General features: G+C 43.4%; 1 protein-coding gene across 3 annotated transcripts in view; it reads left to right on the top strand.

Annotated features, from left to right (window-relative positions):
- LOC143934031 (myocardin-like) overlaps positions 1-21,807 on the top strand; it is a 77,780-nt gene that overhangs the window by 53,318 nt on the left and 2,655 nt on the right. For 2 of the 3 annotated variants that reach the window (XM_077457274.1, XM_077457276.1), the window contains 8 exons: positions 829-887; positions 1,064-1,139; positions 3,085-3,234; positions 6,368-6,522; positions 10,347-10,472; positions 12,996-13,249; positions 13,366-13,534; positions 15,371-16,030. In XM_077457274.1, coding sequence (XP_077313400.1) covers positions 829-887; positions 1,064-1,139; positions 3,085-3,234; positions 6,368-6,522; positions 10,347-10,472; positions 12,996-13,249; positions 13,366-13,534; positions 15,371-16,030 — 1,649 coding nt within the window. The remainder of the gene's footprint in view (positions 1-828; positions 888-1,063; positions 1,140-3,084; positions 3,235-6,367; positions 6,523-10,346; positions 10,473-12,995; positions 13,250-13,365; positions 13,535-15,370; positions 16,031-21,807) is intronic. The other variant, XM_077457275.1, reaches the window with a different exon arrangement.

The following is a 21,807-nucleotide window of genomic DNA, read 5'->3' as shown; positions in this document are numbered from 1 at the left end:
TAAAAAGGCCGTTCATGCTCGAAAACCCTCTAATGTAACTGAATTAGGACAATTCTGCAAAGATGAGTGGGCCAAAATTCCTCCAGGACGCTGTAAAAGCCTCATTGCACGTTATCGCAAACGCTTGGTTGCAGTTGTTGCTGCTAAGGGTGGCCCAACCAGTTATTAGGTTTAGGGGGCAATCACTTTTTCACACAGGGCCATGATGGTTTGGATTTTTTTTCACCTTTAATAATAAACACCTTCATTTACAAATTGCATTTTGTGTTTACTTGTGTTGTCCTTGACTATTGTTTAAATTGGTTTGATGTTCCGAAACACTTAAGTGTGACAAACATGCAAAGGAACAGGAAATGAGGAAGGGGCAAACACTTTTTCACACCACTGTATATTTTAGCCCTTTGAAAGAAAAATCCTGTTTCATAAAATCCCTGACTGTTGTTAGGACAGGTCACTGAGATTAAATTGCTCCTGTTGGATCCAGAAACCATTCATTCAACTGCAGAATCCGGTAACAGAACCCACTTACCTGTCAGCAGTGCTACTGATTTATCACCTCATAAAATATTATTGAATACGACTAATTGTACACAGAGCTTGCCAAGTTGTCATTAAGTAACTTAGTGATTTTCTTTTCATCATTAAAATGATTTCATAATTGGTATACTGTTACCAAGTTGTATTAAAACAGCAAATGTAATTTACCAATTTGTAAGCTGTAAGTTTTCACATTTAGTTAAACTGTACTTTATCCCATTAAACAGGATACATTTAAAAATAATTGGTAGACACAAGATCTAATGCACACGTTCTATATTAAACTTCTAGCTGGAAATAAGCCACAGACAACTTTCCCAGAACAGAATGGCAACTTGGGACAAACAAAAGTAAGTACATATCTCGTATAATCTTAAAATTGAATTCTGTAGAAGTATTATTTAAGTGTAACTTTTAAAGACTTTTAGATTCTTCTATGTTGGCACAGGATGCACGGTAAAACAATTTTCAAATGAAATAGTTTGTGTGAGACTTTCCCTAGAATCCTGTCTTATCTCCTCCACAGACAGAAGATTTCATGAAATGCAGGGCTCAGAACAAGCTCCACAAAGTGGCTGCAGTGAAGATGCCTTTTCCTGAAGGTTGGAATTGTTTTTATTTCTTTTGGGAAGTGGGTTTGTAATGTTATGCTTTTCTAAGAACTCCACCAAATGGTTATTTAAGTAGGAAGGTAAGGTGTGTATGGGGGTTACTAGACATGTGCAGAACTGAAAAATTGGTTTAGTTTTGGATTCCTACTTTAAGTGAAACAATAAAAATGAAAAATGACTTTAAATATAGTGCATGGGCGGGGGGGGGGGGGGGGGAGGGGCCTTAATATGCCTGTAAAGTGGCGCATCTGTAGCATGTATAGAACATGCTGCAGCAAAAATTTAATTTTTAAAGAAACAAAAACAAGTCAAATCACATTTAAATTGACTCGCAGTTGCAATTGCTGGCCCGGCTATTAAAAAATAAATAAAGAAAAAAGAATGTGGGGTTCCCCCCTAGTCCATATCAGGCCACAGCAAAATTTTTAAAAAAATCATCACGGGTCCCCCAAAAATCCTTACCAGACCCTTATCCGAGCATGCAGCCTGGCAGACCAGGAAAAGGTCATACCAGGCCACAGGCCTTTAACATGGGGGAGTGGGTGCTTTTGGGCAGGGTGCTGCCCTCCCCCTACCCCAAAGCACCTTGGGCCTCTTCTTGACAACCCTGGGCAGTGGTTGTGGGGGTCTGTGGGCAGGTAGCTTATTGGAATCTGAAAGCCCCCTTTAACAAGGGGGCCCCAAGATCATGCCCGCCCTATGGAAATGAGTATGGGGTACATTGCACCCCTACTCCTTCAACAAAAAAGTGTCAAAAATAAAGAAAAACAGTAGTCCTTTATTTAAAAAAAAAAAGAAAAAACAATGTCCCCAATGTAGATCCATCTCACGCCACCCACCGCACCCAAAAGAAGAAGGGTCGGTGGTGTGGTGGGGGGCGAGGTGAGATGGATCTCCATCAGGGACAATGTTTAGTATATACATATATACAGTTACAATACAAATCAGGTTACAGCAAAGGTCAAGATGGCAAGATTTAGCCAGTGATCAATGGTTGTGCTATTGATCTTGATGGTATGAGGGACTTGCACCCATCAACATGGGCAAAAGGTACTTTGGGGAAGGGAGGCAGAGTCCCCTGCCCCAAAGCACCCCCGCCTATGTTGAGGGCATGTTGCCTGGTATGATTCAGGAGGGGGGGGGCACTTGTTCATCCCCCCTTTCCTGATCTGCCAGGTTGCATGTCCTGATAAGGGTTTGGTATGGATTTTGGGGAGCACCCCACGCCATTTATTTAAAATCCATACCAGACCAGAAGGGCCTGGTATGGACTGGGGGGGGGGGTGCTGTTTTTTTTCTATGCAGCTGTCAGCGGGGAAACCCATCGACAGCTGGTGACTCATTGGTTGTTAAGGATGCCACAGCTGGCTTCCCTGATTGGGCAAAGTCTTGCAGTGTGCAGTGCATTCCAGGGCGTTCGGCGGGGCGAACACCTGCCGAACAGACTACAAATTCTGGTGTTGGACGAACAGCCAATGTTCTCCCCGAACTCATGTTCAGGCCAAACTGTTCGCTCAACACTACTCTCTATTTTTCCTGTTTACCATTACCTTTAAAATAAACAGTAAAGCAAAATTTTGGGTTGTCCCCCAAAAAAATTAATAAAGAAATATTGAAATCTTCCAATGGGGACACTAGTTCTGGTGACCTGGGGGTCCCCAAGGAATTCCCTTAATTTGCAGGGATTTCTTCTCACTTCCTGTTTGGCTATGGGACAGGAGCTGAAGAGAAATCTCTGCAATGGGACACAGATGGTGAAAAAAATCTGACAGGGGTTATAACCCTCCCTTCCGCTATCCAAAAATGTATACAGTTCTATAGTTCAGTTCTACTTTAATGTGTTATGTTCTAGTAAAACAAACTACAATGTAACTCTTTAGTTTCAGCTGATTTATAGAACAAGCCAAATATGATATGTCTCATGCTTGCTGTATAGATGGTCTAGTTGAATCGGATGAACTTAAGGAAAAGAAAGCTAGGCTGGCTGAAGATCTAAATGAAAAGATATTACATCGGCCAGGACCTCTGGAGCTGGTGAAGAAGAACATCCTTCCACTACCTACCAACATGAAAGATGGAATAAAGGGTGAGGTAGTGCTCTTTATAAACAGATTGTATTAACCCTCGTGATTTCAGCAAAGGACTTCCTGATGCAGGAGAACAATACCAAGCCATTTGGAATTAGCAGCAGTGTTGTCAGCCTGCTCTGTGCACTCCTACACTTGACCATTGGGCTGCCTATCAGATCTATCAGATGGGCAACCCAGTGGTCAACTAAAAGGAGTGCACCTTGCAGGTTGACAAAGCTACCGCTAATTGAGAAACTTTTTGCCTACCACTGTGAGCCAGCCAAGAAGTGCAGACTCCTAAAAATAATTTGCTTAAGAAAGTTGTGTACAATGAGGAATGAGACTAAACCTAATGAAAAAGTCGATTTTGGGTTTACATACATTTCAATGTTCAGTCCCTTTACTATTGCACTTTATTATGTAGTTGCAAAAAATTACTTAAAGACAATGGTACTAAAACTCTGGTGCATCAAAAAAGAAAAAGTAGCAAAAAGAATAGGTTAGATATACCGTATTCATGTTTAATGGAATGGGTTACAACCTTGATCTTGGGTTTTATTAATTCCTTCCATTTGCTCTAAAATCTTTCCAATCTTCTCAATAGAAAAACAGAGAAAACCAAAACCCAGTGGCGTAACTAGAACCTCCAGGGCCCCGGTGCAAGAAACCATGGAGGGCCCCCCTGACCTCCAGCCAGGGCTCTTCCCACTGATCCCAGGGGTAGCAGGACCTGGATAGCAGGGGGAACAAATCCCCTCCATTTTCCTCCTGCAGTCACTTAATGCCTATCAGAGAGACAGGAGGAGAAGCAGACTTTTAGTGGCCACAGTAGAAAAATTTAGGGGATTTGTTCCTCTAAATGCCCCCCGCCCCCATCCAGGTGTTCAGGGGCAATTGTGACCCCTGTAGTTATGCCCCTGGGATGAGTGGCAGTGGTGGTAGTGGGGGATGGGATTATTGACAGCAGTGGTGGTTGAGGAGGGATAGGATCAGTGGCATCCGTGGTGGGGGATGGGATGAGTGGCAGAGGTGGGGAGGATGGGATAAGTGGCAGCGGTGGGGAGGATGGAATCAGTGGCAGCGGTGGTGGTTTGGTGGGGATGGGATCAGTAGTAGCGGTGGTGGAATGGGATGAGTGTCAGTGGTGAGGGGGGATGGGATCAGTGGCAAAGGGTTGTGGTTGGGGGGGTGGGATCAGTGATAGGGGGGTTGAATGGGATGAATGGCAGATGTGGAGGTGGGAATGAGATCAGTGGAAAGGGTGATGGTTAGGGGGGTGGAGGGGGATGGAATGGGATGAGTGGCAGTGGTTTTGGGAGGATGGGATCTGTGGTGAGGGTGGTGGTTGGGGGGGTGGGATGGGATGAGTGGTGGGGAGGGGAATGGTATCAGTGGCAAGGATGGTGGTTGCAGGATGGGATCAGTGGCAGCAGCGGTCATGGTGGGGTGGATCAGTGACAGTAGTGGTCATCATGGGGTGGATCAGTGGTTGTGGTGGTTTGGGGGGTATTAGTGGTGGTGGTGGGGGGGACGGGGAACCAGTGGCAGTTGTGTTGGTGTGTGGGGGTATCAGTGGCAGTTATGGTGGTGTGTGGGGGTATCAGTGGCAGTTATGGTGGTGTGTGGGGGTATCAGTGGCAGTTGTGGTGGTGTGGGGGGTATCGGTGGCAGTTGTGGTGGTGTGTGGGGGTATCAGTGGTGGTGTGGGGGGTATCCGTGGCAGTGGTGGTGGTGTGTGTGGGGTATCAGTGGCAGCAGTGGTGGTGCGGGGGGTATCAGTGGCAGCAGTGGTGGTGTGGGGGTATCAGTGGCAGTAGTGGTTGTGCGGGGGGTATCAGTGGCAGCAGTGGAGGGGGTATCAGTGGCAGCAGTGGTGGTCCGGGGGGTATCAGTGGCAGCAGTGGTGGTTCGGGGGTATCAGTGGCAGCAGTGGTGGTCCGGGGGGTATCAGTGGCAGCAGTGGTGGTGCGGGGGGTATCAGTGGCAGCAGTGGAGGGGGTATCAGTGGCAGCAGTGGAGGGGGTATCAGTGGCAGTAGTGTTGGTGCGGGGGGTATCAGTGGCAGCAGTGGTGGTCCGGGGGGTATCAGTGGCAGCAGTGGTGGTCTGGGGGGTATCAGTGGCAGCAGTGGTGGTGCGGGGGGGTATCAGTGGCAGCAGTGGAGGGGGTATCAGTGGCAGTAGTGGTGGTGCGGGGGTATCAGTGGCAGCAGTGGTGGTGCGGGGGGTATCAGTGGCAGTAGTGGTGTGGAGGGGGTATCAGTGGCAGTAGTGGTGTGGAGGGGGTATCAGTGGCAGTAGTGGTGTGGAGGGGGTATCGGTGGCAGTGTTGTTATTAAGTGATGGTGCCACTCACTTTCAGATCACTTCGTTCCTCCTCCTTGCTCGGTCTTGCTTGGGCGAGCAGAGAGGCTGGGCAGAGCCTGTGAGTGAAGGTGTGGCCGGAGAAGAGAAGATGGGCGGAGACTGTGAGTGAAGGTGTGGCCGGAGAAGAGAAGATGGGCGGAGACTGTGAGTGAAGGTGTGGCCGGAGAAGAGAAGATGGGCGGAGACTGTGAGTGAAGGTGTGGCCGGAGAAGAGAAGATGGGCGGAGGCTGTGCGGGCAGAGAGGATGGGCTAAGCGGACGGGGACTGTCCCCGTGGTGCTGGAGCAGAGGATGGGAGGGGAGGATGGGCGGAGCAGCTGGAAAGGGTGGGCGGAGCTTATCGGGACTCCGTGTAAATTACTATCTCCGACTCCCGGGCGGCAGCGGGCCCCCCCACAGTGGCGGAACTCAAGGGCCCAGTCGCAAATGCGACTGGTGCGACCGTGATAATTCCGCCACTGCCAAAACCAAAACCAGATATAAGTACAGTGATGAAGGGGTAGAATATTTAATAATGTTTTTATTGCTGTTTTTTACAACCCCCCTTTTGGGGTCACAGACAGAAATAAAGACCTTAAAGAAAATGTTTACTCTTTCCCACTTTGTCCAAAACTAAAAAAAACTTTAAAAAAATGACTGAAATTAGGCTATAAACCTTACATTTCTTATTGCATATTTTCCACTGACTGACTGAAATATACATTTTGATAAACATAAATGTCAGCCTCTAACTGTATCTTTTTTTAAATTTGATTTTGAATTCACTTTTTTCATTTTCTTTCAGTAGAACAGATCACAATCTCTTCTTCTGATGCCTTTTCTTTTGATGATGACATCACTAGCTCTTCCTCTTCTTCTACTTCCTCCTCTCCTCGCTTTGCACCTTCTCCTGGTCTTTCAGTTAACTTGTCCCCAACATCTACCAACACTGCATTTCAGGTATGAGGAAAGATACGTTTTTCACTACATATAGTATAGCTGCGCTAGATTGTCCACATGCTGCAGTACAGGCATACCCCATTTTTAACCCTTTCATGACTAAGCCTATTTTTGACCTTTGGTGTTTACAAGTTAAAATCCATATTTTTTGCTAGAAAATTACTTGGAACCCCCAAACATTATATATATTTTTTAGCAGAGTCTCTAGAAAATAAAAAGGCTATTGTTGCAATATTTTATGTCATAAAAGAGAGTTACAGAGTTACAGAGGAGGTCTAGTGCTAGAATTATTGCTCTTGCTCTGACGATCACGGTGATACCTCACATGTGTGATTTGAACACTGTTTACATATGCGGGCACGACTTCCATATGCGTTTTCTTTGCTGCGCAAGCTCGCGCGGGGGGGGGGGGGGGGTTAAAAAAAAATCTTATTTATTTTATTTATTTTAAAATTAATAAATTGTTTTAAAAAAAAAATATTGATCACTTTTATTGCTGTCACAAGGAATGTAAACATCCCTTGTGACAGTAATAGGTGGTGACAGGTACTCTTTATGGAGGAATCGGGGGTCTAAAAGACCCCCGATCCCTCCTTTACACTTCAAAGTATTCAGATCGCTGTTTTTGGCGATTCTGAATACTGTATACATTTTTAAATTTTTAAATACATTTTTAAATCCGGTGCATTTGGCAGCCGAGTAAATCGGAAGTGACGTCATGCCGTTGCTTCCGTGTTTACAATTAGGAGACTGGAATGAAGCCACTTAGGGCTTCATTCCAGTCCCTCCCTAGCCGCTAGAAGCAGCGGATTGTGCATTGGTGCTCCCGCTTGAACGGGAGTCCCGGTAAGAGCGTCCCCTCCCGCTCCTCCGGCATAACAGTCGAGCGGCTTTTAGCCACATCGGTTGTTATGGCTGGAAAGCCAATTGCCCGCTCTGAAAAATGGTACCAGGATGATGCCTGCAGGTGCGGGCATCATCCCGGTATAACCCCCGAAAGCCGAGTACGCACATCTGCGTATGCTTGGCGGCAAGGGGTTAAGTACACAATGGGACCAGAGCTTGTATGTAAAACGAAAATGTACTTAAAGTGAAGCAATACCTTTTTTCACTTCTAGGCTGTAGTGGTGGTGCCAGGGGCTGTAGTGTGGGCATCAGGAGCTGTAGTGTGGGCATCAGGGGCTGTAGTGGGGGTGTTAGGGGAACACTCATATGTAAATAGGCTAATTTGATGCAAGGCAGGGGGGGCGCTCCAATCCATCCCCTGGACATCGCGCTGTGCACAGCGGACAGTGCTGTGCAGAAGCTGGATGGCTTTCTGTGGTTGACAGGGAATCCGGAAGAACCACCGTGCAGATGTGATGTCACCGGAGGTAGAGAGGTGGCCAGGATACAGGAAGAGCACACTGGAACAGGGCAGGCTACGTGCTCAGAGCTTCAGTTCCTTCTACTATGGCTGCATGGCGTGGGAATGTTTGTACTTGTGAGGCACTTTACGTACACTCGCAGGTATGTCCATACTCGCGAGTGTACGTAAAGTGAGTGTCCGTAAAGCGGGGTATGCCTGTATTTCTCACTTTGGGGAGAGTATTCTGTTTTTCAATTGTACCTTGTGTTATCATAGATGTGAGTTGTATTTTAGTCTAGTGGTAACTTTTACGTAGTGTCCATTTCTCTTTCTTACTTGACCTAATAAACCATTAGTATGCTTATCATTTGGTCTCTCAGGTCCCTAAAGTATGATTAACTATGCAATAAACATTCAGTAATTGCCAGTTCGCAGATGGCCACATTCATTTGTGAAGGGACTGAGAATGTCAGTTTCCAAATGAATATCAGAAATTTCATTGCACCAATTTTCTAAAAGATGGTAAAAGCATTTCCGGAAAGTCCATATTTTAAATTATATAGGAACCCAGAATACAAAACTGAGACAGTAACAATACATATACAGTGTATATATACAGTATCTCACAAAAGTGAGTACACCCCTCACATTTTTGTAAATATTTTATTATATATTTTCACTGAAGAAATGCCACTTTGCTACAATGTAAAGTAGTGAGTGTGCAGCTTGTATAACTGTGAAAAATTGCTGTCCCCTCAAAATAACTCAACACTCAGCCGAAAATGTCTAAACCGCTGGCAACAAAAGTGAGTACACCTCTAAGTGAAAATGTCCAAATTGGGCCCAAAAGTGTCAATATTTTGTGTGGCCACCATTATTTTCCAGCGTTGCCTTAACCCTCTTGGGCATGGAGTTCAAGTCAATCCAGGACTTTTGAATTTATATAACAAAAAAACAGATTTCAAGGAGTGGAAACTGCATTTATGTTTTGATGTACTCCCCTGCTACATTTATACACATATCCCAACATTTAACTAATGCCTGGAAAGCTTCAGCATAGAAATATTTGTCAGTACACCTGAACCATTCTAGGACAGCCTTCTTAACTTTGTCATCAGTGCACCACAGAAAGATTTGTCTCTTGGGCAAATTCATGACAGGTTATGCGTCGATTATCCAGGATCAGGCTTTTCACACGCTGAATGTTCACAGGAATGACTACAGTGGGCTAGGAAGCACCATGGCCGGGATCATCACTGACGGATGTACGGCCATCTTTGAAATGTTCACACCATTCAAATGTCTTGCTGTTACTGAGTGTCTCATCGCTGTACTGTGCTTGAAGTCTTCTGTAGATATCTGTGGGTTTTACACCTTTTTTACAATAAACTTCATCACCACATGCTGTTTGTTCCATTCACGCATTAACACTGTTGTATGCCATCTTGATTAACGACCTTTGGACTGTTATAGGGCACACATGCCACTTACTACTGTGTGTAGTACCCCATACTAGCAATAAAATGTCCCGGTTTGACTTGAATACCCCTCATGTATATATATAAAAAATTAACCCTTATTGATCCAACATGCAGTACACTGGGGCAGCAGTTTCAGACTACAAAGACCTTTCTCAAGCACACTGCCCTCTAGTGTTTATTTTACATATATACACTAGAGGGCAGTGTGCATGAGAAAGGTCTTTGTAGTCTGAAACTGCTGCCCCAGTGTACTGCATGTCGGATCACTAAGGGTTAATTTTCACCTACACTGCTCGCTGAAAAGTGATCCTTTGCACAGGTGCAGCTGACAGGCATTTAGGAGATGATACTTCTGTCTCCTGAATGCCTTGGCTTTTTTTAACAGTTGGATGGGAGTTTTTAAATGAAACCACTGTGCTGCAACTGTGAGCCTTGTTTGGTTCGTGGTTACAGTGGGGCCCCATCCGCTTGAATGGGTCACATGCAATGGCGGTACTGCCTGCCAAATGCGACATGAGATATCATTTTTGCTGTGCCATGAAGAAAATCATTGAGTCCACAACATGTGTACAGCTAGGTATAGCTCCATTTGCAGTTTAAGGTGGGTGGTTAGGGGGTCAGTAAAATAGTTTATTAATAAATGTTGTGATGCAGTTCTCATATGGATTGATTTACACACACATCCCAAAATACGTCTCATTTCTTTTAGGAGATTAATGCAATGTAATTCGGATATCTGTTTTGCAGTTTAATATGTCTTTTGTGAAATTTTACAGATTAAATGGAGAAATGGAACCAATATAGTACTGATTTTACACATCTGGCACTTTCATCATAGCTACTACTGCTAACATTTCATTTTTAAATTCTACAGTCATACAATTTTGTGCTTGACTCTCATAAGACCCTCCAAGATAACGACAGGCTTTGTGCCACAAGAAGCATACATTCATAGCTTCAATTTCAGACTCATGAGATTTATTATTTTCTTCCAGCTGGATCTTCCCTGTATAATTGAGGTGAACCAGCCAAGTTCAGGAACAATCACAGAGGCTGACTCATTGGCAACCAATAGGTCAAGTGCTCATCTTTCAGCACAGGCTTCACCTGGGGTTCCTAAGGTATTGTATTGTTCTGCACAACACATAATTTATGCCATATATACAGACTGTATGCGTATGTATACGCTTTTTTTCTACATAATCCGTTTTCTTCAAGGATATAAATATGGGAACTACCATTGCTGGCTTTTAAAGGCGTCCTCTGTATCCTTCCTTTATTTTATTGACTAGGGGACTCAAAACAAGAATGTCCATATTTGATATCTAATAGCTGATAACAAGTAAATGTGTTTGTCCCTGACCAATGACTCAAGAAGTGGTAAATGAAGAATACTTATGACAGCCTTGTAACAAGCATCTTCCAAAACAAGTCAACCCATGTTTTTTAACCTGACCGGTTATTTTAACTGTCAATAGCAAGGTATTTGGTGCAAGTTTGCAGTCAGTTGCACCTACACCAATCAGAAAAAGGTGCAATTAGTATTCATCCTAAGTTTGCACCTGTCTAATGAAAATTAAAAAGGAAATGTTTGTTTCTGTTTAGTAAATAAAGCAGATGAACTTTAGATCGAAAATTAGATTTTCATTTTTCAAAGGAATTCGCAAGAATCTGATCTCTTAAAGTGGTTGTAAACCCTTACAAACCACTTTGACCTACAGGTAAGCCTAGATTAAGGCTTACCTGTAGGTCCAAGCAATATCTCCTAAACCTATATGGTTTAGGAGATATTTGCCCGAAAACAGGCACCGCTGTCTACGGCGCGTAGGCACACTGAGCGCGGCATTCTCAGCGACGGAGCTGCCGCGCGTGTCAGCTCCCGTGCGCATGCGTGGGAGTGACGTCATCGCGGCTTCGCCGAATGACAGCGGCGGAGCTGCGAGACCCCACCAACAAGATGGATGCGGCGGACTACAGGGGACAGCGGCGACTTCGCTGGCTCCTGTGTCAGGTAAGTGACACATAATGGGCTACTCTGCGATGCATAGTAGTCCATTATGCTTTGCCTTTGCAGGGAATGAAAGAGGAAGTAAACTCATCAGGGTTTACTTCCTCTTTAATTCTGAATGTATCCTCAAATGTATAGTTAGGGTCATATTTAAATCTCAAGCACACGTGAGCTTGTGCCTACAGAAAGATGGCTTGCAGAGGTATTACCAACTTTCATTACGTGTTTTGTGCTTTTATTTACCTTCTCCGGTCATTTCATAGAAAAGTTGGATTTGGAGGCTGTGTGGACTTTAACAGTACTTATATGGATGACAACACATGGATAATTAAAAACAATTGATGAAAATATCCAAAAATGTTGTGTCCAACTGTCCATACAAAGGCATTAAAGCTGCTCTCTACTTGGATAAATACATAGTGATACCAAAAGCTCATTCTTATGGTCTATCACATCAGGTTTATCCATATCTTCTTAACATGCTTTACGGCAGTAACTACTTCCTAGGAGTATTTTAGATTTTTGGTGTGAACTATTGGGACTTGTTAGTAGGATTGTCACCTCATCCCTTTTAAAAGTGAACACATATGAATTACCGTACACAGGTTCTGGGGCTGATTAAGGTAGTAATTAAACTCAGTGCCTTATCTGCTTTAAACTACCTTCAGAACCTGTGGAATTCATATGTGTTCAGATTTAAATGGATAAGATGGCAACCCTACTTGTTAGACAAGCAGTAGAAATAAAAGAGATGTGATACAGGGGCTTCTGTGAAATCACAAGACAATCTAGAGCTCAAGTAAAACTCAGCCATTTGTGCTTTCTCTGCAGTATTTTAGCTGCAAGATGGTGCAATCGAATTGTTGCTATAAAAACAGAGTAGGCAGTTGGCTGGGTCCCACATAGAGTTCTGAATTTCATTAAATATGCAGATACCATCAGTGTTAGCAAAAAATGGAGATGTTAATGGAGATGTTAAAGAGACTGCCATTATTCACATTTGCTTAAGGTCCCCTAGAGGTAGATTTACTAAACTGCAGAGTGCAAAATGTGTGTGATTAGCTTTCAGGTTTTATGGTCAAAGCTTACTTGAACAAGCTAAAGTTAGAAACCGATTGCCTGCCATGCCCAGCTGCACCAAATTCTGAGTGCTCCAGTTTTAGTAAGTCAACCCCAAAGTGTCTAAAACCAGAAAGCAAGACTAGGACAGCTTGTAAGTACAGGCATACCTCACTTTTAAGTACACAATGGGGTTTATTTACTAAAGCTGGAAAGTGCAAAATCAGGCTCTCTTCTGCATAGAAACCAATGAGCTTCCAGGTTTTATTACAAAAGCTTAAAGTGAACAAGCTGGGGTTAAAAGCTCATTGGTTTCTATGCAGAAGTGAGCCTGATTTTGCACTTTCCAGCTTTAGTAAATAAACCCCATTGTGTACTTAAAAGTGGGGTATGCCTGTATTGGATGAAAAAGCAGTAAAAAAAGATCATTTTAGTTCAGCCAGGATCTGCACACTTATGGGTAGTATGTGTCGTGAAGGCATTGGATTGAGACCAGCGTGTTTTAGGTCTGCATCTCCTAAAAGAAATACTTTTGTTATATTATCTTTGCAATAAACACAAAAAATTCACTTTTCAGGTCCCAGCAAAGTCTTCTGATATGGGAAAAAGCCAAAGGCAAAAGAAGCCCAAAGATGCTAAACCAAAGGTTAAGAAGCTCAAGTATCATCAATACATTCCACCGGATCAGAAGGCTGACAGGTCTCCGGTTGCAATGGATGCTGCCTATTCTCGTTTGCTGCAACAGCAACAGATCTTCCTTCAACTACAAATCCTCAACCAGCAACAGAACCAAACTTTCTGTGTGCAGACAGTTCACCCTCTGGCTACAAGGTACCATACTGATTAAACATTTGCAGTGAGGACATCATTAATTTATTTTTAAAATTATTTCTTTATAGCGCAATGACCCAAATTAAGAGTATCTACCTTTTTTTTTTTTTTTTCAGTATTTCAGCAGATCAGGTGATTAGCTTCACAGGAGCAGCACCAGCTGGTACATCCACCATAAATATCTCTCCTCCATCTGCTACAGCAGCCATGCCAACTGCACAGAATTCAACTGCCACCTCTCCTCTGAAACCAGAGTTTTTACCAGCAAACCTGGATGATCTAACAGTAAGTGTGATTATTTAAACCTCCCTGAAGTATATCTGAGCCCAAAACAAAAATGTGAGATACTGCAGCTTATCCATCCTTTAGCTGTAGTGGCTGCATTTGTTTTCTTTTTCCAGATTTTTCCCATTCTTCAACTTTTTTTGTGATTTTGCCAGTAACACACTTCCTGTCCTAAAATGAAAATGCTCAGTCACCCTGCTATATCAGGGCAACAGAAACAAGATTGGACCACAGAGCAAACCCCTCCCCATTTATCCATAACATAGAGAGGCATGGTTCTGCAGTTTTAAAGCTAACCAAGAACAATGTAACTGACAATAATTAGTACAGACAGGGAGCACATGAAATGATCAGCTAACAGGACTTCTGTCAAGATCATGTGGGGTTGATTTACTAAAACACAAGAGTGCAAAATCTGGTTCAGCTGTGCATGGTAGCCAATCAGCTTCTAACTTCAGCTTGTTCAATTAAGCTTTGATTGGGGGAAAAAAAAATCTGGAAGCTGATTGGTCTCTATGCACAGCTGCATCAGATTTTGCACTCTCCAGTTTTAATAAATCAACCCCAGTCTGTGTGAAATGAGGGCTTATATTGCTGTCTGTGATCCCCTTTTTCACTGGGGCCTCTCAAGCCACCCCAGTGTGAAAGGCCGAGTGCTTTCACACTGGGGCGTTGCACTTGCAGGGCAGGAAAAAAAGTCCTGCGAGCAGTGTCTTTGGGGCAGTGCAGTAGTGCCTCTCCTAAACCACCCCAGCCATTTAAATCAATGGGCAGTGCTGCCGAAGTGCCTGGAAAACCCTTCTGCAGCAGAGCTTTATGGGTGCTTTTAACCCTTTTCGTCCACTAGCGGGGGTTAAAAGCACCCCGCTAGCACCCAAAAAGTGCCACTAAAACTAGCGGCGCTTTACTGCTGCCCCAGTGTGAAAGTAGCCTTACAGGTGTCACAAAGAACAGGAAGTAAAGACAATTTCTCCAACATGGAGACACACTACACTAAAAACACTTTTAATAGAGTGGAAAGATTTGTAACTTATTTCAGATCTTTACTGCTGCCTATGTTCCCACTGGGAAGATTGACTTTCACTTCATGACTACTTTTTCCAAACTAAAACATAGTTTTTAGCTTGAACTGTGCTCTGGTTATCAATGCTGAATTTACAATGGCTATTGGACTACATGTATAAATCTTAAGTGTATATCTAGTCATCTAAATTTAAGCTTTGGACCCATTTTGGAGAAAGGTGTGGGTTTTCACTGGCTAGGAAAGGACACTGTAGCAGAGTCTTGTTCCATAATATATATAAGCTTGTACATTCATGTTGACTTAGTATTACAGATAATATTAGAAATTTCATTTGAAGTAGATAGACACTAGAAATACATTTAGGCTATTATTTTTGCTTTCTGAGTACGTATATGTGGAAGGACAGTCAAGAAAAATACTAGTAAATGTTCAACACCATAAAAAAAAAAGTTCCCATATTCCTGTAAAATACACCTGTCATACATATAATAGGTTCTAGTACTGCAAGTGAGATCTGCACATACGTTCTGAAAAATTCTCTGCTGATTGGGAGTCCAGAATTACTTTGGCTGCAGCAATCAGAAAAGATCAGTCCTTTCTGGTATTGTAAATAATTGGCCTTACACCATCCTATTGGCTCATAAGGCCACACCATAATGATATGCTAATGGAAGCAGTTCTGACTTTTGGTATAGTAAAATCATTTTAACTTGTCATATTTCTTATGTACTGCCCTTAGCCTTTAAACAACCATAACAAGTGCTAAAATCACATAATTATACAGTGATATCCTCTTATCTACTTTTTGAAAGGTGTCAGAGCTCCGCCAACATCTTAGGAAAAGAGGACTTCCTGTATCGGGCACAAAACCAGCATTACTGGAACGCCTTAGGCCATACCAGATTCCTCGTGCCAAGACCATTCCAGCCCCTATCCAAAGTGCAGGGTTGATAACCCCAGTTATTGAAATTCCCTCCTTTCAAAATCCTTCTTCATGTGACACCACTGCTGCAACTCTTTGCACCTTTCGGACTTCCCCTCCTCCAGCTCCTGCTGAGGGTGTTCCTGAGCCACCCAAAACACCTAGCAATTTCAAAGACAGTTCTGAGACACAGACAGGAAGTCAGGACAAAGACATGGCGATGCAAGGAATAGATGATGACCAAGTCCTTCTAGAAAAGCAAAAAGTGATTGAAAACTTGACATGGAAGTTACTGCAAGAACAGAAGCAGGCAGAAGACCTTCGAGTGGAACTAGAGATGCACAAACGCTTAAAAAATCGGCGGAAGAATGAGAAGCTCAACCCCAGAATAACCATCAAAAAAGAGACTGATGAATGTGCTATAACCGCTTGTGCAAAAGCACAAACTGAAGACACACAGTTTCTGTATACTCTGAGTAATGATAGACCAGAACTACCACCACCAGTTCAGGATCAACTGATGAGCCCAGAAGTTAATGGAAACTTCATGGTGAGTAAACACTATGAATCTGTAAAATAAATTCTCATTACATGTGTATTACTACATATATTAATCAAAGGTTTAAATGAAAAACTATTCACTCAGTCAATCAAATGTGCATTTTTGTTTTCAAATGTAACATTTTTTTCTGCCCACATCTTTTCTCTGTCATCACATTCTATGGTGTTCTACCTTATTGCTTACGTACTATTCCCAATGCGCACATTCCTGTAGAAGTAACTGTATGTATAAGTGGGTGCTGAAGCGACCACCAGCTGGAACTGTGAACAATCAGAGCAACAAATGTCACCAGCACACCATGGGTCTCCAAAATTGGGTCCAAAGCTTTTCATTCATCCCAGTGAGCGAAACAAAAATAAAATTAACATATCTCTGTACTTACACAACTGATGTTAGTACAGCGATCTCCCCACTGAGCTATTGTGTTTTGACAGTGGGACTGACACCCCCCCACCCCAGAACACACTGATCAGGGCTGCAATCACTGATAGGATGCTGGTTTTTCAGCATGCCGATTCAATAAAAGCTGGTCGTTAAATCGCTTCTGTCAGGCTGCTGTACATACAGCTCGAATATTGGCTTGTATCAACAGAAACCGGGCAATATTCGGCCCATGTGTAACAGTCTTAAAGGAGTTATAAAGGCAGAAGGTTTTTTACCTCAATGCATTCTATGCACTAAGATAAAAAAAAAAAAAAAAACTCCTGTGTGTAGCAGCCTCCCTCAGCACCCCCTAATTACTTGAAAAAATGTGCACTGTGTCAGAAAGACGCCACAGTACCAAGTGCCACATGGGTGAGCCCTGGGAAATAATGACCAGTATTGCATAATAGTCATTTAGAATAATTTATTGAAAAAAGACCAATTGTAGAAAATACTATTCAACACCTAACACTATAAATAAACATACAAGTCAGGGGACAAGGACAAACAACAAATACATACAAGACAAAACGATAGACACCACCCAAATAAGATATTGGCACCAATGATATATTGTATTATACAGAGATTAGGGTAAACATATCACCAACCAAGCCTATATTTAATTAGATTGAAGACAACAGGCGTTGCAATATTCAAAAATTGTAAATAAAAAAGGATATACCAGTCTATGGTTAATAGAGAGGGCCGTGTAACGGGATTAGTCCAAAAAATGGAAACAGAAAAGCAGTCTGCAGGTCCACAGATCATGTGTGTTTCACTGGGCTAAGATAATAAGAGCTGCAAGTCCACAGATAAATGTGATCCAAAAGGGCTATGACTCGCCTATGTGCGATTAAGGTTGCTATTCTTTGCCAAACTTTTACTGATCAATAAGAATAATGGGGGTCCGTACACGGACAATTGCTTAATTCAAAATGCGAAATTGGCAGTGATTCAAATAGCAGTACTTGATGTCACAAAATGGATCAGTTACTCACTCGCTGTCTATGTGGAACTATAAAGGCAGCACTATGCAGCTCAGCCATGAGCTGTTGATCAGGGCATCTAGGTGCTTCCGTGATATCTCTGCATAGCTATAAAGCTGAATACTGGCTCCAAGAAAGGTATTGGCTGTGTCCCAGGCATATAAGACTCGGTAGCCATCTTTCCACTGTGGCAGCCAGCCAGCCTGCTTAACAGGGGCCCTCTGCTCCTCACCATCACTAAGCAGCCTTTCTTGGAGCCAGTAAACGGCGGCTACAGCGCATGTGTGGGAGTGATGTCATTGCGCCCCCGGCCGATCATGTAATGTAGTCGGAGGCCAAGAACCCGGAAGGAAGACCGGGAGAAGATGTCAGCCCTCTCAGCGGTGATGCATAATAGCAGATTATGACATTGCCTTGCAAGGAATTTTTTTATTTTATTTTTTTAACTACCACTTTTTGATGTTCAAGCAAGTCAACTACACAATGACATAATTGCGGATTAATTCCCTGGGAGATGACGGGGGGGGGGCTTTGTCACGTGATGACGATCGCACTGGAGAAGAGAGCCACCGCGCGCCCTCAGCCCTTCTTCCCGCTGCTGCTCAATGGCGGATTGGGCTGTGCATAGTAGAGTCTGGTGTCTGGACACATTTGGCTCTACAGACTGGTGTGATACCAATTCCTACTCCACGAGCCCTGCTCCTCTCCCCTGGAGAGACCAGAAATCCAAATTATTAGCGACAATCCCCTGGCAGATTCTGGCCTTTCCCAACCTGCAGATCAGAGGATCATTCATCCACCCACTGGATTGAACGCTGAGGCGATGGTATTGCGGATACTGAGAGACTAGAAGAAGGTGCATGGGGCTCCTTTTGCCTGGAGCTTGCCTGTCTGCCTATCTAGCTGCACCCTGGGAGGAAGCTGGTGTGAAGGGAGGACATCCAAGGCTCCCTAACTCTGAATCCACTACTAAGGGTCTCTCTGGCTGCAGCTCAGGAGAAGAGGAAGAATAAGAGAAGACCAGCTAGGAGACTCTATACTGAGTGCTGAAGTCCCTGTTCCCTGAAAGAGGCTAGTAAATGTAAGATTCTGGACTTTTTTTTTTTTTTTTTTTTATTTGTATGTACTGTATCTGGCTGGGCCCAGACCCTGAATACATCTCCACTCTGTTTTTCCTGATTACACTGGGAAACCCCCACTACTGGACTATATATAGATATCTATAGGATCCTAAACATTTATATAGTTGGGGGGGCCAAGTGGCAAAGAGCAAAAGGGTGGGGTCTGAGACAATTATTTAAATCAGTGGCTTATCAGGAGATAGTGTGGACTGCTAATTATACAGCAAAGACATGGACTGAGACTGCACCCCCATCTTTATCTGTGTGCTTAGCCCTTCAGACATTGACTTATACAAGTTACCTACTCGCTTTCCATATTAAAAAACTGAGGGTGGAACATGAGGGGCAAACCACATAAAGCAGGCGCAGGTAAATCAACTTAACCTGCCACCAGCCCTGGGGGTATTCAGTGATAGATGTCAGCAGAAATAAGTATGTCTGAGGAAGTAGCTGGTAGCCCCCGACAAGGTGTATCCTCACTAACCGGGACAAGTAGATAAAAATTGATAGTACAAGAAGCTACAACTGTAAGGTCCAATGACCTGGGGTTAACCCAAAGCACAAAATGGATTTTCCAAAAAAAAAAGAAGACTCGGCTCTACCAGCAGAGGAGGAAGTGGGCTTTGAGGCAATACAAGCAGGTATGCCCTTACTCTAAGAAGCCGTGGCAGAGATGCTTTTTTAAAATTGAAATATCCCTGAAAACGGACATGGCAACAGTCTGTGTGGGCATAGGGCAGATTCTCGGTCGGGTAGAAGAGATGGAGGAAAGGCTGAATACGCATGATCAGACTCTGGAGGAGATAAGTGAACAGATGAAGTCATTATAGAAGGCTAATGGGTCCCTATTACACAAAAAATGTTGGATCAAAAAAAATCAAAGCCAACGCTAAAAACTATGAATAAGAGGCATACAAAAGAAACATGAAGAAGAACTATTGGCTGTAATGAGGGGGCTATCTAAGCCCATGCTGGGAAAGGAGGCCTCAGAAACATTAAAGATTGACAAAGTTCATAGGGTGATGAGATACCAAAGCCAAGCGGCCGACATCCCAAGAGAAGTGATCGTTGGGTTCCACTATGTCGAGGAGAAACTAGAATAAGGAAGTTCATAGCCAGTAGCCAATAGCTGCCCTATCGTTGGTTTTTTTCCGTCGGACTAGCATACACGCGAACGGATTTCTCGGTCCGGCTGAGTTCCAGTGGAAAAATGTAAAACATGTTCTATTTCTAAAGTCCGCCGAATTTTTGGCAAGCAAAGGTCCGATGGAGCCCACACAAGATCGAATTGTCCGACGGACTCGTTCCGTCGAACCTTTGTTGTCAAAAAGGCCGGTTGTGTGTATGCGGCATTAGAGGATTTTTTGCAGCAAGCTGGATATGACCCCTCCAGTCCTTCTGGGTTGGGAAGAGAATATGGAAATATTGGGCTCCTTAAATAACAAGCAGTGGACTCGGCTTGAGGGGAGAGGGGGAGGGGGAGACGCAAGGGGAATTAGGATGGCAAAAAAAGGGTAGAAGGTTTTTTTTTTTTTTTTTGACAATGAGAATTAGTCAGATGCTCCTCACAATTAAATTGCCCTTTTTCTTCCCTGCAGGTGGATACTAATGGGAGGGGTTCTTACCCTTAAGGGTAAAATAAGTAAAAGATGTTATAACCTAATGTGAAAAGGGGGAGAGGGGCAATGGAGGTGGTGGGAGTATGAGGGAGGGGCCAAGCGGATGGGGGCTCCAGCAGTGGGGAAGGTTTTTGTTTATTAAAGGGAGAATATTTAATAAGGAATGTACTATCACAAACTTCTACTCCCTGAATAGGGAACCAAATAGGTTCTTGAAGAAAAATTTGAAAAAGTTGATGGCCTTAAACTACTTCAATACTGTGCAATTACACCCTCTTCCTGCCCAAGCCATTTTTCAGCTTTCAGCTCTGTCACACTTTGAATGACAATTGCCGACCATGCTACACTAACCATGTGAAATTATTATCATTTTCTTCACACACGTAGAGCTTTCTTTTGGTGGTTTTTAATCACTTCTGTGTTTTTTACTTTTTTTCCTAAAATACATTTTTTTGTTTTTTAAATACATTTTTTTCTTAGTTTCTGTCGGTAAATTTTGTAAATAAGTAATTTTTCTCCTTCACTGATGGGCGCTGATGAGGCGGCACTGATAGGCTGTACTGATGAGGTAGCACTGATGAGGAGGCATGAATATGCCACACTTATGGGCAATGATAGGTGGCACTAGTGGGGGACACTGGTGGGCACAGATAAGCGACACAGATGGGTGGCACTGATGGGCATTGATGGGCAACAGTGATAGGTATTGATAAGCAGCAGTGGTGGATAGCAGTGATAGCCAGCACTGACTGGCATCACTAATGGGTACTGATTTCTTTACACTTGTGGGCACTGGTGAGCACTCACTTCTGGCACTAGTGGGCACACTGCTGGAACTGGTGGGTGCTTTATTGTAATCAGGGCACTGATTATCAGTGCCCTGATTACATGCCTATTTGTCCTCTGAGGAGATGCTGCTGATCGATTCTCCTTTCCTCACAATCTGTCAGTGTGAGGCGAGGAGAGCCGATTACCGGGATCTCCATGTTAAACATGTGACTGGCTGTGATTGGACACAACCGATCACATGTTTAAAGCGCCACAGCTCTTTACAGAGATCGGGGTCATACTGTGTCCTAGCTACGATCGCCACGCTGTGCGCCCATTCTGGGCGCTGTCGTATGACTCCACCCAGAACGAGAGCTGCACCGCTCCACTATCATTTGACAGTGGGCGGGGGGCAAGTGGTTAAAGAAGGGAAACTTATTGTAGCAGGAGATCTCAATATGTGTTTGGACCTAGGGATGGATTCCTTGGTAGGGTCAACTCGTTTTACAACACAAAACCAGAATGAAATAAAGGAGTTATTAGTGGAATACCAGTTGGTGGATTCCTGGAGGATTAGACACCCTAAAGTCAGTGATTATACTTATTATTCCCCAGTTCATACTCAAGGATTGCCTATATTCTAATAGTGTGTGTGTATTATATATATATTATAAAAATATAATACTTATTTTTTTTTCCTTTTGGGTAGGGTGGGTAAGGGTTTTGGGATGATTGACAGGTGTATTCTTGAATTCGAACTTATATGGATGTATTGGATATTGACAGAATTTAAAAAGATAAAATATAAAACAATGACGTAAGTTCTTTTGGAAAGAAACTATTTA

This window comes from Lithobates pipiens, unplaced genomic scaffold, assembly GCF_037356315.1.
Source record: "Lithobates pipiens isolate NorthernLeopardFrog02 unplaced genomic scaffold, aLitPip1_a1.2 Scaffold_27, whole genome shotgun sequence".
Taxonomy (NCBI): domain Eukaryota; kingdom Metazoa; phylum Chordata; class Amphibia; order Anura; family Ranidae; genus Lithobates; species Lithobates pipiens.
This window is presented reverse-complemented; position numbering and strand designations above follow the sequence as displayed.